This window comes from Branchiostoma lanceolatum, chromosome 17 (assembly GCF_035083965.1).
Source record: "Branchiostoma lanceolatum isolate klBraLanc5 chromosome 17, klBraLanc5.hap2, whole genome shotgun sequence".
Lineage (NCBI taxonomy): Eukaryota > Metazoa > Chordata > Leptocardii > Amphioxiformes > Branchiostomatidae > Branchiostoma > Branchiostoma lanceolatum.
The window spans coordinates 12010185-12027447 of NC_089738.1; the positions used below are offsets into that span (position 1 = coordinate 12010185).

Sequence of the window (17263 nt, forward strand, 5' to 3'; positions counted from 1 at the left end):
TATTTGAGCTGCTTGTAACACTGCTGATGTGAAAAAAAGGGGTTGGCAGAAAGAGCGGTCCAGTCCAGACGGTGGAAAAAGCTGTCCAGTCTGATTTTCTGCTGTTAGGACAGGACTGCTGATTCTGCCAACCTGCCAAAAACGTGCAATTTGATAGCACGAACACAACTGCATATAATACTTCTAATCTCACAATGGGTACAATGAATCTGAAGATGAATAAAATCTCTTGATTAAATAATTAGAAATACGAAATGTTTCTTTCCTAATCTGTGTTAACTGCACATTCAAATAAATAGTCATATAATTGCACCTGTAACTTAATCAACAATGGCAACAAAACTGTCCATTGAAATAAGCACCTAGTATGCTGTATACACATGTATACTATGCTGTATATCGTATTATGTGAAAATATTAAACTTCAGAAAGATACACAACGTACATTTGAGAGATTGTAAAACTATTGGTGATGTGTAATATGTTAAGTGTAAATAGAATTATCATTATATCAATTTAAAGAGAAAAATATAAATACATGTAGCCCCAAATTATGTAAATTTGCTACTTTTCACTGCAATTGTACAACAAATTATTCATGAGGGCATTAACAATTCTTATACTGCAATTAGTCATTCTTACTAATGAAATAGAACAAAATTATTGCTATGGTTTCCTTAGGGCAACAAACTTAAGGTTTTCCCATTGTGTTGCTATAATGTTATAATCAAAATACATAAATGAAAAGTTTCTGATTAACAAAAGTTTATAATGTGGTGACAAGTTCGGCCGTCTCGGAACGCGTAACGTAGCGTACGCCTTCGATGTTGGGTGTCGTAGCGCGAGACGGGGCGCGAGATGATTGGACAGAGAGAAGCATCTGCTCCGACACAGTACTGATACTTGTTTTTAACTGCTGCAACTTGTTCTTCATCTTCATCTGCAGAGAGTTAGAGAACATCTTTAGTTGAGATTACACCAAAAAGTTACAATTACTAATCATTTTGATTTTGTCTGTATTTCAACATTTTGTCTCTATTTCAAAATTTCTATATTTCTCTGTTTTGAAATGTCCCTATTTCAAAATTGTATTCCATATATGTCAATCATTCTCTACTCACAGATAAGCATATCATCTTAAATCTTTTACTCTATTTTTTGTCATTTATTATTCTCTGATCACAGCTTGAAATGGGAAATTACACACTACATATCATCATTTCATAGATAATAATCATTTTGCTCATTCAAAAGTCAAGAATTAGTGTAGCAGAAATTTTAATAGCATTTTTCATAAAAGCAGTATGTACATGTAGGCTTTCTTGACTCATTTTGTGAGCAGAATGAGTAATAAAATTGTCATCCAAGTAACTGCAGACTCATAGGCATTCAACTGGAAGAGGAATATGTCATTGAGTGGATGCAATGTTAGACAGGGTGTTAGAAACATAGATGTGTGTTAGAGCTAGAAATGCATACCTGTGTGTCAAAAGCATTCAAGTTAGTGTAGATACTATATCAGGACAGATCCTGAGAAAGGCTAAAATACAAAAAGTTCCTTATTCCAGGAAAACTTAAAAAAAAAAGGAACAATAAAAAAAAATTAAGGTGTGAAAAAGAACAAGGGCTGATATACGCTTATAATGCTTTGAAGTTTCTTGAATGTTTTGGTTTTTAAAAAATCTGTCATAAAATGTCAGCAGTGGAACTAAAAAAAGGAACTTGAAGCGTCTTAGGACCTAAAAAGAGATTTTTTTATTGCATGAGAAAAAACAAGTAAAGGTTTGTGCCCGTTAAAACAGATAGAAAATTCAGAAGAGCTGACAGTGACTGTGTACATTCAAAAATTGAAAAAAGTTATACCTTGAAAGGCAGAATTATATCATAAAAAAGCTACACATTCATAAAAAGCGGCAATCATTAACTAATAAAAACCTTGATTTGTGAGTGTTTCTAGAAGTACATGTACTCACAATAAGGTCAACATCTGATGAATAAAAAAACTGTATTGTCTTTTGTGTAAAATACTGAATATACTAAGTATAAACGACTTGACTTGGCATACTGGGTTGCCAAAAGGAGAAGGTTACTACTGCTGCAGCAAAGGGTATCAAAAGCACTTTATTGCACCATGTTAGAGCAGTTGTTAACCCTTCTATAGCTATATACGGTGGTAGAACACACACTGGATTTTATTAGGGAAAGCAGCATTGAGATAAACCGGTGTTAGATAAGCCCACCTGAACCAGCAGTTATCATAAGTTGCTGTTAGTGTGCTTTATCTATGCTACCAAGGAGGTTTAATCAAGCACTGCAACTGAGAATACAACTATCTGTGGTCGTTTTACAACAATTTACAGCAAAGAGGGAAGGGAACACAAATTTTTAATTACATTCAGATTCTTTTGTTTAATGAGATATGTATTTGATTCTTCCCTCATTGCCTTTAACAACAAAGTTGCTTGACCACAGAGCTACAAAACTGGGCAGTGGAGCATTGTTTAGTGATTGACCTAGGGGTCAAGCTGTGCTGGGGAACTACGTGACCTCTGACCTTTGGCCTCTATGTTATTATAGCCAGTGACTCATCGTGAGCATCAAAGGAAACGCTGGAGCCAACAAAATGCCTTCTCCTTTTAACCTGCGACGGTGACAACAAAAACGGTTAGAAAACGCTTGGTACACAAAAACTGCTTCTCTTGTAGACGTGAAGTTGGAAGGAAGGAAGGAGAAAGAGTGATGATGAAGAACAGAAAAAACAACAGAAGAAGCCATGTCTGTGATCACACTGTGATGGTGTCAACAACAAATCAAAAATGGCTAGGCCCCCTTTCCACTGTATGACATTGGCTGAGTGACCGCACAGCAACCAAAATTTGGATTTTTGTAACCCTTGATTTCATAAATGGAATATGCAAAAATATGATCATTCAAAAGACAGTAAAACACACAAAACATAAAAAAGAATAATTCTTTATCCATGAAATTTTGGGTTACTAATCGGTGCTCAGCAATCACAGCCTCCAGACTAGTGGAAATGGAGTGAAAAGAATTGAGAGAAAATGTGAATGGTTGTGCAGGTAAATTCTAAGTGGTGCCAAGCACATGCAGGCACCAGTGCAAGTGGTCAGGAGAACAGTATTCCCAGCTTTTTGAGAGAAAGCAGTTGTGGAGAGTAAGCTGGGATTGGCCATGCAGATTGGTAAATATGGATCATCAATGAAGCAGGTAAGCGCTGTGAGCTCTGTCCCAGGGTCTGTATAGTAGTTGAATTTTAATCAAATGTGGTCACTTTTTTACTTTCAAGCCTCTAATTTAATTCATGTTACATTTTGTACATACAACAAGAAACCTCAGTGCCATCCTGGTTTGTTAGTGTCCACTCTGATATTGGTGGGTAGTGAGTACATCGGAGTGGGCATACACTTATCAGGATGGCACCCAGGTTACATGTTACTGTTACAGTACCAAGTAACTGCTTATGAGCTCATTGTATCATAATAATTCCAATTATGATCATATCACCAGATACTAGCGAGTCTTCGAGTAGTTTTAAAAAAAAATCAAATTTGAACATATTTTGAGATTACAACATAAATGTAACATTCTATTTTTTGTAGTTCCCAAGACTTGTCAGAGTTGCAGTTTTTAGTTTTGAAAGAATGATTTTAGGGCACAGTGGCTATTCAAACCTGCATACAGACCCTGCTAAGCCAGCAGAATTAAAGTTTACATTTTTGTTGCCACAGAAACTGTACCTGTTAGCTTGACACAAACAGCTGCGTCATTCTGGGCCAAATCTATGAAAAAAAAGTAGAAAAACGGTGCCTTTCATGCTTTCATGACAAACATAGTGTTTTGACAGACTGAGTGAAAATGAAAACAGAATAAGCTTTCATTGGATAGTGATTCACAGCAAATCAACACCATTCTGCATTGACCATCCCAACTGAAATGTACAACATAGACAACAAAAGTGAATATATTATGAAAGATCATTCAGATTATGAGAGAAAATCAACAAAAAATTATTAATATCAAAGATATAATGAGATGGACTACATCTACTGACTTCCACTACTCTAATCATTATGAGATATTGTGGTTATTCATTAAGAGTTTATACAGTAACTGACTATTTTTGGGATATTACATATTTTCTTATAGAACACAGTTTCTGTATCTCCATGTACCTGCTTGCATTGCACCCTGCTATTGGCTGAAAGTTTCCTAAACATGTACCGGTAACTGTTTGTGCTGTACCTTCCTATTGGCTGAACGTTTTTGAAATATGTACCTGCTTGTGTTGCATCCTGCTATTGGCTGAAAGTTTTTGAAACATGTAACTGTTTGTGTTGCACTCTGCCATTGGCTGAAAGTTTTTGAAACATGTACCTGCTTGTGTTGCACCCTGCTTGGCCTGATGTGTTTAAAGATGACCTTTATGAAGATGTCCGGAACCATACAGGCGGTGACCAGGACCAGGAGGGCCAGCCACACCGTCGGACTGGACAGCAGTTGGAGGAAAACCCAGTACATAGGTTTGTTATCAATGGGCCAGCCACTGGGGGAAAAGATAGAAAGAAAACAATTTAAGTGTATATTAGACAACACTCATTATGTATTCTATTCATCACATTTTCAGACTCCTTCATGGACCCTTCAGCTTTGAGTTTGAGTTTTTTCCAAACCACAATTAGCATTGCAATTTACGTTTGGTAGCTATTCTTGCTGTGGTATTTGTACATTCCGCAAACTTTATACAGTAACACACATCTCCGCTTCTGTGGTGATGCCAAAAATCATCATCTAGTGCTGAAATGCTATCCAATGGTTTAGCATATCAACCTGAGATATAACTGCACTCAAAAGAAAGATACAACATTCTGGTACATACTGTGATACACAATAGATATTTCTGACTTGGCTATTTGAACTCAAATTTCAGTATATCAAGCTATTAAACCAAATTCATTTGTAGTCTGGCTTTTCCATTTGGCTTGCCTAAATCACATTATCGTTCCATGTACGAAATTTAATGTAAATCATAGGAATTAGGACAGTTATGGTTAAAAAAGAATATGTGAGCACAGAAGACAGAATGGAACATTTTAGTGCAGCCAAGGAGGGTGAAAGAAAAGAATACATGTAGCATGGGCATTCAAAGATCTATCATAACTATATTATAACACAAACATGTAAGGTTAAACAATGTGTTATCTTCAAAATTGCACATGAATACTGTAACACTGATGTTCAATTTCAAGATTCCACAATAAGACATTCTTGATATTTAGCAATTATTAGCATGCCTCAAACACCCATCTAAGTAGTATAAGGTTCAAACCCTTAATCCAGTGGTCCCAGGTTGTAGGCAGCCTCCATAATGTTATCAGTATTGGGTGCACATAGGGCAACTTAGTACTGCACTTAGATAGGCTTTAAGAGGTTGTTATGTCTATCTATAAAAGCACATACATCTGCTGCATCCCATTTCATCACATGATTCCTACAGACCAATCAAGAGGGATGTCTTATAATTCAACTGACCAATCAAATGGCAGGACTAAATTCAAGATGGCTCCTCAAAAATATCATGCATGACAAAATGGCCCATGTTTCTCCATGCAAACATGAGACTGCTGGTTGCAATCTGAATACAAATTGAGACATTATACATTGTACAATGTAATATGCATTTTCCTCAGAATTTTCACTACTACACAAAGACCTCTACATCTGACACAGGGAAAATTCTCACAACAACGTTCTTGTATGAAGCTTATAGCTTCTGTTTAGTCTTACACTAAGAAAGCAGCAAAATGATGCAAGTAAAAGGCAGAGGAAGAGAGGAAAAACTCATACCTTGGGCTGCAGAGATGAGGCCAGAGTTTAGAAGTAAGGTAAGCAGGAGTAGGACAGAATGTCCAGTTAGTTCATGTAGAGCAGAAAAGATCTGAAACTTGCATTCATGTATTGGAACTCTTCTGCTAGGTTTGATGAGTTGGATGAATTAGTGTAATCTAAATGGTATAGAAATATAGAAACTTTTGATATGCTACATGTACAATGTACATGCAGTGTAAATATAGAATACAACACAGTGTATTCCGTATCGGCCAAGGTACCGGCCCAATCGCGGGTTGTATCGCCCGACAGCCGAAGGACAGTAGCACATTTCCAGTGTCATTATTTGGCAGTTGAGAGGTCTCAGCAAAAATAAAACCACTGCAAATATCTTTAGAATTAACAGTAATCTAGAAATGGGTCAGTACCAATTTCACACATGGGGGTTTCTACAGCATGCTTATCTACAGTTAGTAGACTTACCATTTGAGATTATCTTCGCACTAACTGTAACATAGTAAGCATACATAACACACTATGACAAGGCGTGATGATTTAAAAACTTACAACATGATCGCGCTGTAGACCAATGTGAAGAGGAAATAGACGATGATGGACCCCCAGATGGCAAAATGGTTCAGCCAGGTCCAGTAGTTAGTCTCCACTGCCATCTGAACAAAACGGGTAGACTCATTGTTAGAATGTGGCAAAGGGCTCCATTCCTGAGGTGTTGCCAAAAAATCATAATCTAGTGCTGAAATGCTATCCAACGGTTTAGCATACCAACCAGGTAAGGTCATCGTTAGAATGTGGCAAAGAACCTTAGGTATTGCCAATAAAAGTATCATCTAGTGCTGAAATGCTATCCAATGGTTTAGCATACCAACCATGGACAAAATTGCACTCAAAAGCAAGAAATAGAAACTATTCTGGTACATACTGTGATACAATGTAGTAGAAGCAACATACAGTAACAGTCTGTTTGAAACTAAAACATTGCACTAACGTTAAAACTGTTCAACAATACCTTAAGGTTGACTACTATCACCACTGCCGTGAAAATGAATGTCCCCAGACCGAAGTTCCCAAACATCTGGAAAAGATTATAACAAATTCAAAGGTTTATGGAAACAACACAACATTTCTAATGAACAACAAGAAAAGCAGATTTAAGCTGAAGATACCGTTCATTACTGATAAGGATACATACTGTTTGGTCAGGCATCAGTGATGGGGCATCCCAGAACAAGTACATTGGGCCATAGTAGTTAACCAACGCATGCCAGATTCCTGTAAAATAAACAAGATTTCCCAAAACAATCATTATCAAGTGCTGAAATGCTATCCAATTGAAACACAATTTTGCTACATACAAAGGAGTATAGTTACGTAAGTTTCTACAGTTCACATGTAAGGCTTTACTGTGTTTAACAAGAGACAATTATCGTGGAGAAGTTATGAAGTAAAATGAATAAAAAAACTTCCTCTGATAAAGGATATCTTACCAAGTATTGTCCAGTACAGGAAGTGGAAGATATCCAACCTCCTGTTCTTAGCAATGTCCCTGGAAAACCACAAATAAACATCAATATTAGAGTAAAATCAATACAAATAACCGAATAACAGCAAACACTTTGCAAATTTTAAAGATAAGGGCTTTTTCTCCCAAATACAAAGTACAGTACTGTCAAAATTGTTGAGGTGACCACCTCAGATGCTACATAAAGACCACCAGTCCTGGCTAATGTGGCCACTATTAAGTGGTAAACAAGCATAATTGACGAAGGTAATTACTTGATAGATAAGTTTCTCCATTGACACACGCATTAAGAATCCTGTCTATTGTGACCACCTGTCAATATATAGACCATACTTTATCAGACCCCTGAGTGGTCGTCTCAGGCAATTTCAACTGTAACTAGTATAAAAAGCTATATATGATGATTTGACTAAAATACTGACTTGTAGAGTTCTGGATTCTTCATAAGGTCTACTTTCTTAATGTTCTGCTCAAACAGGCCGTACAACAGGATCGGTAGAGAAGTGAAGAATATGTTGTAGAACGTCAGGAACGCCGTATCATACAGAGTCTGAAAACAACAACACACCAGCGTCATAGTCTGGTCACAATAATATCCTACATTGTACTAAGATGTGTGAGAATGTACATGATTGTATGAGCAAGAGCCAGATGATGAGCGAAAAATGTATTTTCTTCCCTGTACTGCATGGTATCATTCTCTTTTTCACTTTCTAGCAAAAATTATAAACGGGATGTTCTGCTGCAGTACCAAGGTCACACACCAGGGAACCAAAAACCGACCCCGACTTTCATCTTCCCAACACTTACCTACCTACCAAATGTCATTACAATCCTTATGGAGGCTCTAAAATTAGGCTGACCACAAATGTACAGAAACACAGACAGACCAAAAACAATACCTCCATTTTTCATGGTGGTAATATCGTATAGCGGTAACAGCACCTACCGTTTGCGAGTACCCATTGTAGAACTGGAATAGGAGCTGGGGGCTAATGAAAGCAACATTCTGGGGAAAAACAAAGAAGTTTATAAACAACTGGGCAAACAGCAGGGCCACTTGGAATACACATTGCCCTAGTGCAAACTATACATAATTGTAATTCAAATGTCTAACATTTCAAAGGTTGAAGTCGCGTGTCATTATCAGTTATGAAAATTCTTGAACAAGCAAGACAATGCATTTACCAGCAGATACAATATCTTGGCAATTGGCCATGGACTGTACTTCTAGTAAGTTGTGTAGTGGTGCCCCGTACCTTATAGAAGAAGTACTGCACCAGAGTTGCCAGCCGGATGTAGTAGTAGTGTCCATGCACCAGCAGTAACTTCTTCAGGAACTGAAACCTGGCAAAGGCGAAGTCCGAGGCGCGTACCGCCTGACGTCCCTCCTTTCCCATGATGCCTACTCCTACATGAGCTTCCTGGATCATGCTGCAATCGTTAGCCCCGTCTCCAATAGCCAGAGTGACTGGGTGCTCAGGAGAAGCTTTCATGAGTTTCACAACCTGAAGTTGAACAAGGAAAGGACTGATTTAGTACTACTACTGTGTGAGTGTTATCGCTTGTAAAGCTTTGGGAAAAGCAGCAAAGGTCATTTCAAAACAGAGGTGTTTTTTTCTGAGTTCAATCTCAATTTAACGTTCAATGAAACAACTTACAGACAAAAGTCTGAATTGTGTTGTTCTGACAGGTGTTAGGAAGGCATTAAGTTCTGTACCCAGGTGACATTGAAAGCCATGTAGGTACATGCACTACTGGATAAAAAGATATCAGTTCTGATCTCTTACTGTAAATCTTGAAATGTTCACAGTGGCTCTATTTTTGTGGTGACTTTTTTAGCTCAAATTCATGAAGATAGCATGAATATACATTTTAAATGTAACAGTAAGTACTGATTATAGAATTGCTTCAACCACAAATTTTAAACACTGTAAAAATGCCATTTTACCTCTTAGCTAGAAATACTTTTCAATTTTTTCTTATCTACACTAAACCGACCTCAGCCTTTTGCAGAGGTGACATCCTGCAGCAGAGCACAGCGGTGCAGTTCTGACACAGCTCCATGAACAGGTCCCTGTGATCCGTCAGTATGTGGGCCAGGCTCATACCATCCACCACCAGGGCGTGTGTCGTCACATGGTCCTCTTGGATTCTGTTTTTGGCAAATCTTATATGTTACTGCACTGATTCATTTCAATCTAAGGTCGTGCAAACTTAATTCTATGAGTGACATCCTTTTGACAACCTAAATCTGATGTGAGAAGTAAGCCATATTTTGTGACAGGGCACTCTAAGGATACATGGCATTGTTCTTTTTAGATGAAGACAATAAAAGTATTCTCCAACTTATTTTTCTGTAGTTTTAACAAAGGCTCTCTTATTTTTTTAGGGAAAAAATAGAAATTTTCGATGTCATCCATAAAATCAAGTCTATGTCACTAAATCTGCACATTCTAGGCAATGTTAAGAAAAGGGTCTTTGGAAAAAAAGTTGACCACATGTCATGATAAGTACAATGTATCCTGCAAAACGGATTATTGAATTATTTCTAAACTGAAAGTACAGTAAGCAGGTTGAAAGCCCATACTTAACAGTCATATCTTTGAGTTCGCAATACATGTAGAAGAAATAGTAGCAACACAATGATTGGACCTGTTTGTGGGCTTGATGACTAATTGGGGGGTGATGGGGGAGAGAATGTGAAATACGTGAACTTAATGACACAACATGCATTGTTTTGTCCTAAAATCCAGCAATAGAAAGTCAATTGATAATGTCTTAAAACATCACATGCATTGACTTGAACTCCACCAATCTAATAGAAAGTCTAAATCAATAATATCTTATAATGTCATGCAATGATTTGTCCTAAAATCCACCAATCTAAATAGAAAGTCTTGGAAACATTGTCCCATAAATTGGTTTGCATGTTATTGTTACAGTAGTAGTGAGTACTAAAACCCAATATTACTTGTTAGGGTTATACTGAAATGCCAAAGAGAGTATTAGAAGTCCAGTGGTTATTTCTAATAGAAGTCACCTTCTTGTATTCCCAGTAACTGTTGTACTGTGTTGATATCTGGACTGTGAGATGCTGAAATGGTACAGAAGAGAATAACAAACACAAGTCGCTGTGACAGCTGGGCAAAGAAGCAAAGACCAGGGCTCTCTCCAGGTTGGTTTATCTATAAAGTTGTTTTGACACAGCAAAGCCAGTATATTGAATGCAGAAGAAGGACCAAATCTGCGAGGTCAAGCAAATTCTCCTGTGAAGAGTTTTGCCCGCAGCCTATACAAAATACCTTGGGGGGGCTCTGCTAAACAGGTTTAACGTTTCTACTATTGTGAGCATGGCCTCTAACCACCCAATCAGAGAATCAGCTTTACCCAAAGACAACATTTAGGCAATTCTCTGATTGGCTGAAAGCTGGTTACAGGCCATGCCAACAAAAGTGGATACTTCAGCACAGGTTAGCAGAGCCTCCCCAAGGTAGATTGTATAGGCCACCGGCGAGGCTTTGCATAGGAGAATGGGGAAATGTGGACCTTTTTGATACTCTGTAATGCCATTGCCTGCTTTTTTTTAGGGGCAAATCTCAACGGTCTTCATTCAAATTTTGTGGCACTGTTGAAAACTCTTTTATTGTCAAGGGAGATGGTTGAATCTTTTTGTCTGTCCTAAGGAGCAAAATTCTGACCCGGGACAGAAAGACAGATGCTGGAGAAAGCTCTGGATTTTCTTGTTAATGGAAGAATAGAAATCAACTATATTACTGTAAACAGCACGTAGAAGAGAACCACAAAAAATATCAGAAACGAAGACCAACTGCACAGCATCGAGTTCAACACAAACAGCAAGAAATTACTTCAGGTTCAAGATACACAATACAAAAAGAAATATTCAAGAGAGTTCACTGCTTGCCATGGGTGTCAAAGTTGGAGTGTTATAAAATAGAATTCATAGTGTATCTTACCATTTTACTATTTACAGTGAGTGCCTTAAACTATAATAATGACCATGGTACATTGTACCAGATTTGATCCAACACACATTATAAATTATTACACTACAGAAGATCAGTCCTACATTTGTACTATGCTTAGGGAGAAATAATTGTACATATCATACATGTAGTTGCCACCATGTTCTGTATGTGTCTAAATGACTGCTGTGACGTGACACCAGTTGGAAAACAAATACAAACCTGGAAATATTGTCTTTTTCTATATAATCATTACCGGTAAGTCTTTTACGTTTGGCACTAACACCACCTTTCCACTAGAGACTGCGACCACTGAGTGCCAAAAGACTTGACAGATTGCTCAACAATTTCTGAGAGAGATTTTCAAAACATTTTCTGCACTTTGCTGTCTTTTGAATCATACGTTTTAACCTTGCAGCATATTTCAATTATGAAATCGAGGGTCAACAAATCAAATATTGGTTGCTACATGGTTGGTCAGTGATCATCATCTAGTGGAAAAGGGGCCTAAGAATTTTCAACAAGCTGAAAAATAAGGATTTTTGGTTAGTTAAAAGAAAAATATCTGCACCTCTTTAGATGCTGCAGGATGGTTTCAGCACACTGTTCCATGGTCCGCTGCTGCACCAGGTACAGTTCGTTCATGCCTCGCTGGAAGTGTGTACAGGAGTGGCTGATGTTCACAGCTGTCTCCTGTTTATCTCCTGTCAGAACCCAGACCTGCAGACAAACAGTCAATCAATCAGTCATAGAAATAAGACATACAAAATGGACCAATGAATGATGGACTTTTAGGTATCTGGTGAATTCAGAATCCTGCTGGGTCTATTTGAAATATGACCTGCAATAATTAGAATGAAACAGAAAAATGCTGGACAGGTCTAAATTTTTATAGTTTTGGGTGCTTTCATATTTTTTTCTCAAAAACCTGTTTACATGCTTAACTTTTAAATTCCAGTTCATACTTCTTCTACTATAGTTATTTCATGTGCTTTTAAAAACATGTATGTATGAATCACTAATCTTATTGCACACCATTGTTGTTGGAACAAAAATTTCAGTGATAATGACCTGATATATAAAGAAGAATTAGAAATAACAGAATGATTCAACTTTATCCTTTATGGACCTGACAAAGTGCTGGTCCAATAGAATAGAAATTCAGTGTTTCCAGGTAAACTGTGACCTCTCACCTTTACCCCTGCCAGCCTGAGTGCCTGGATAGTATCACTGACTCCATCTTGTAGTTTATCCTCCACCCCAGTGGCTCCCAACAGGTGGAAGTCTTTCTCTATGTAGGTAATCACTGCATTCACCTGGTGTATAGCAAAGCATACAGCAGTACTGTAAAATCTTAAAATGTTTGCAGTGGATTTATTTTCACAGTTTCACCATGACCCCTCCACTGCAAATTCATTACACTGCAAAGATGTGTTCCAATGTATTACTACCTTGCTACAGAATGATTTTAACCGCATAAATGAATACAGCCCAAACCTCATTTTTGCTTCTACAGTAAAAAAAAACAAAACAACAACAACAAAACTGAAACTTGACGAATTTACGGTATACAAAACACAGGCATCAAGTTAACTGAAAGTACAATATATCTCACAGAGAACATTTTTCAACCAAGAACATGTTCTAGTCAGCACGGATTGTAATCAATGCCCCCTACCTTTTCTTCCCTGTCCTGCAGGGCATTCCTGGCCTCTGTCATCTTGCTCTTGATGTCTGCATACTGTTCTTCATTCAGTTCCTTTATACAGTACACCAGTGTTCGCAGACCAATCTACAATGCAAAGAACAAATAAAACAAGTCAGAGTGCCTATTTTTCTCTTGAGGGTTTTCTTTGAATTCTCTTTCTTTGTTAATACCATTTAAAAGTACATGTACCATGATATTCACTCTAAAATGAACTAAAAGTCTTCCACTTTTCTACATGCACCTCCTTTTATCTACGACCAAATTTAGTCCCAACACACAGATTTTGATTACAACGAGTAATGCATGTTCAACTGTCATTTGGTGGCTTTTAATGTACAATATCTTGACCAAAACTTGAAGAGAAGCAATGTAGATTGTTGGCAAAAGCAGTGCTGATAAAGTTGTTGAGATGATTTACAAAGTCTACCGTCATTGAGCTTTCACCCCAATTACTCAACCTGAGGAAACATCCCAATTACACCACCAACGTGAAGACACCACGATCACTCAACAACCCCTCAAATGTCTGAGGCTTGGCTCTCTTCCCAGCCTGTCAGCAGCCATCATTTTTACCAATACTCAAGAGTTACTTTTGAATCACACTGAGATAAATCAAAGACTGAAATGCATTTTATCTTGGCTAGCTGTTGCCAGAATTAGAATCTTTTCGGCAAAGAATACACCTACTTGACCTTGACCTTGCTCATTTGCTATGTTTAGATGCTGTCTTGCCTTGGGAAAGGAACAATTATTTTGGCTAGCTGTTGCCAAAATTAGAATATTTTCGGTGAAGAATAACCTAACTTGACCTTGACTTTGCTTTGCTAATTTGCTATGTTTAGATGCTGTCTTACCTAGGGAAAGGAACTTTGCACAACTTTTCTCGCTCCACTCAGGTGTATAAATGGATACCTGACTTTGGTTGGGGAGGTAAAGGGTGGTTGAAGGAGAGAGATGGGCTCCACTTTCCAATACTATGCCCAAGACACAGTGGATAAGAACCAAATGCCCTTTAAGCCTCAAAAAGGCTATTGGACAAAGTTTGTTTTACCAAGTTGAACTTCTGGAGAACTTACCTCAGCAAACTGGTTGACATGATATAAAGTTTTGTCTCGTTCTCCAGTTAAACACAGGGGTAGCAGGGCAGACTCTGCACCTTTGGTGTACAGTCTTATGTTTCCTACAAGTACAATAAAGGGCATGGGTGAGAATCATTTTCAGTAGAAGTAATAGTCATTCATCACCAGTGACAGAGAATGGCACATTGTGTGTCACATTGAAGTGATAGTCATTCAGCACCAGTGACAGAGCATTGTGTGTTCATGGAAAAAATAGTCATTCAGCATCAGTGACAGAGCATGGCACATTGTGTGTCACATTGAAGTGATAGTCATTCAGCACCAGTGACAGAGCATTGTGTGTTCATGGAAAAGATAGTCATTCAGCACCAGTTACAGAGCATTGTACAGTGTGCGTCACATTGAAGTGATAGTCATTCAGCACCAGTGACAGAGAATTATTGAACTATTGAAAAGACTAGACATTCGCATGCGCATTTTGTACATGTCATTGAAAAGGCACAATTAGCAGCTCTTGTGCTTAGAAAGCCTTAAGCTGAAAACAAATGTGCAGAAACCGTTATATCCTTGAAATACAAGATTGGTACCTTTTACATTTGCCTTCTTCACAGAAGCAGGTAAAAGATTAACTTTCACATGGTAAGTTCAGAACATCTGATGATGGTAGAAAACTGTGCTATTCATATATATTTCAACTACTGTTATCATCATATCAATGCATTTCAAAGTAGATCATTATTCATAAGTAATTGAAATGTATTTCTTGGTTAGAATAGTAAAGGGCTACAAATACTAATCTACGTGTACAAAAACTCAAATGTTCAATGTTCCGTCTTCCTACCATTTGGCAACTTGATGATAGCACTCATTCTTTTCCTCGTTGGGTCAAATTCGAGGATGTGAAGCAACTCATATCTGTAACAAAACCAACAAATAGAATGTAAACTCATTTATTTTTGTGTGGATTTAATTTCGCAGAAAGAGTGGAAAGGGTGTTTTTGTGGTGTTCTAGTCGGTCGCAACAATACTGTAGAACAAAAAGTTAACACATGTTTGTGATGTCATGATTCATCAGTTGAGTGGCACCTCAAAAAACAAAACCAGCACAAATATTTCAAAATTTACAGTATGGAATTACAGTACAAGTGCACTAAACATGACATGGATGAAACAATCAAACATGTATTCATAGCTGTTAAGAATGAGCTACACAATGTATATGTATAAACAGCACTATGGCCACAAGGAACACTGATTTACCATTTATTTGAGGATACTTTATTTATTAGATATTTCAAAAAGAAGAAATGTGTGTGACTTACTCTTTTTCTTCTCCCCTGACACTGATCTTCAAGAAGTCTCCTGCAGACTTTCCTTCCGTTATTCTCGTCTGTCCGAGGAAGGTGATGCCAAATCTACAGAGGAGAAAGTCATAAGTTTGTGTTGTTGACAGACAATTGTTGCAAAGTTTCACATAAATCAAATCGAATCTTTATCAAAATCAACCTCACAGACAAAGGCTGAATTGTTTTGTCAACAAACATTTGGTGTACTGTCATATCTGTACAGTATTGAATATGAAGTTGTTCCAATATGAAATAAATGGCAGCTAACAAAACACTTAGTTTACATAAAACAGAAGAACATTAGATTTGTACAGGTTAATTTATGGTATAAAATACAAGTCATGTAAGAAAATCTTTATTTTTGGTCTCAAGAATTGCCTCAGAGAGTGGAGAAGCTAATCTATACAAGAATCAGTTCTTGTTTAACAGCCTTTAAAAGAATTAAGAGATCACTGAGTTTCTAATTGTCTTTTTGTACGTCAAAGAAACAGTCCTTGAGCTCTGTCTACTTTCCTTCAAATTTAAACTTTCTTTAAAGTGTGTGACTCTTGGACGACCATCTTACCTGTCTGCTGCTTCCACTAGAGCCTTTTCATCAGGTGAGGAAGCCTGGTACTCGAAAGATGCAGCTGAGTCCATGGACATGCCGTTGGCCTTGACCGGGGTGCTGTTTGCACTGCTGTTGTTGCTGTGTACATGGACAGTATGACACAGCGCTATGGCCACCAGGAACTCTTCTACTGCAGCCTGTGGAATAAGGGTGAAATAGGTAACATTATTTTATGGTACATTGATAATCTCTAAGCAGATGATAAGAGGGAAGACTGTTGTTTCTGTGTACATGGACAGTGTGACACAGTGCTATGGCCACGAGGAACTCTTCTACTGCAGACTCTGCAATAAGGAAAAAAAAACATTTTACAATCTCCATGCAGATATTGGGGGGAATGATCATAGTGATCCCTGAATTCTGAACTTTTTTTTTCCAAGGAAGCAAAAGTACTGTTTTGGGCTTGTTTGTCTGTACAATGTATGACATTGTGTTTTCGTGATTGTCAATAGAAACAATGCAGAGTTATCATGTATCCTCAGTGCCACTCTCTTTGCCTGTAAGACTGAAGGAGTTGTAGAGTATTAAGGGTAAGGGGGTGAAGTCTGCCATCTAAGATTTGAATTTCTACAGCATTTATGGGTTACATCTCAAAGAATTTATGGGTTAGAGCTCAAGGAGATATGCAGACAGAATGGAATACAAGCCATTAACTGCTTTCACCTTCTCCCTGCTGCCTAATTCTGTAACCAGAGGGGATGTGGGTGCCAAGTGGCTACTTCAGTGTGCCAAAGGTAAAAGGCATGCTGTAGAATACTTCTAAATCTGTGCATTAGGCATCTTTTACTGCTTCAATATGCAACAATCAACGGGGTTTAAGTGCATTGAAAAGCAGGGGAACGATCAAATTCATAGCATTAGCCATAAAAATTACAGGCGATTCGTATCCCAATTGGAAGTGCTCTAATCCCTACATTCCATACATCCCAAGTAGTAAATTCACACTTTTATCACAGTTAATGTCCTTAACCTGATATTCCCAAATGCAAATATACGTAAAGACCTGGATTGTAAAAAAAAAAAAAAATCAATACAAAATCTTAAAAACTAGGTTAACAGGGCATATCAATCAATAGGAATCCGAAAAGTATTATCTGTAAATCGCAAAAATACTACATATTAACAATAATAATTGAACTTTTCTTTC

General features: G+C 37.6%; 1 protein-coding gene across 7 annotated transcripts in view; it reads right to left on the bottom strand.

Moving 5' to 3' along the window:
• Positions 1-387: 387 nt before the first annotated feature.
• LOC136423381 (phospholipid-transporting ATPase IF-like) overlaps positions 388-17263 on the bottom strand; it is a 59281-nt gene continuing 42405 nt past the window's right edge. For 2 of the 7 annotated variants that reach the window (XM_066411518.1, XM_066411520.1), the window contains 18 exons: positions 16072-16253; positions 15483-15575; positions 15002-15075; positions 14158-14261; positions 13052-13165; positions 12567-12689; positions 11945-12093; positions 10431-10484; positions 9389-9542; positions 8647-8895; positions 8337-8396; positions 7810-7937; positions 7353-7411; positions 7058-7137; positions 6875-6940; positions 6415-6518; positions 4396-4564; positions 388-940 (listed from right to left, as the gene is read on the bottom strand). In XM_066411518.1, coding sequence (XP_066267615.1) covers positions 767-940; positions 4396-4564; positions 6415-6518; positions 6875-6940; positions 7058-7137; positions 7353-7411; positions 7810-7937; positions 8337-8396; positions 8647-8895; positions 9389-9542; positions 10431-10484; positions 11945-12093; positions 12567-12689; positions 13052-13165; positions 14158-14261; positions 15002-15075; positions 15483-15575; positions 16072-16253 — 2136 coding nt within the window. In that variant the 3' untranslated portion in view covers positions 388-766. Of the gene's footprint in view, positions 941-2554; positions 2642-3758; positions 3801-4395; positions 4565-5311; positions 5872-6414; positions 6519-6874; positions 6941-7057; positions 7138-7352; positions 7412-7809; positions 7938-8336; positions 8397-8646; positions 8896-9388; positions 9543-10430; positions 10485-11944; positions 12094-12566; positions 12690-13051; positions 13166-14157; positions 14262-15001; positions 15076-15482; positions 15576-16071; positions 16254-17263 lie in introns of those variants that run through there. The other 5 variants (XM_066411522.1, XM_066411523.1, XM_066411524.1 and 2 more) reach the window with 5 other exon arrangements.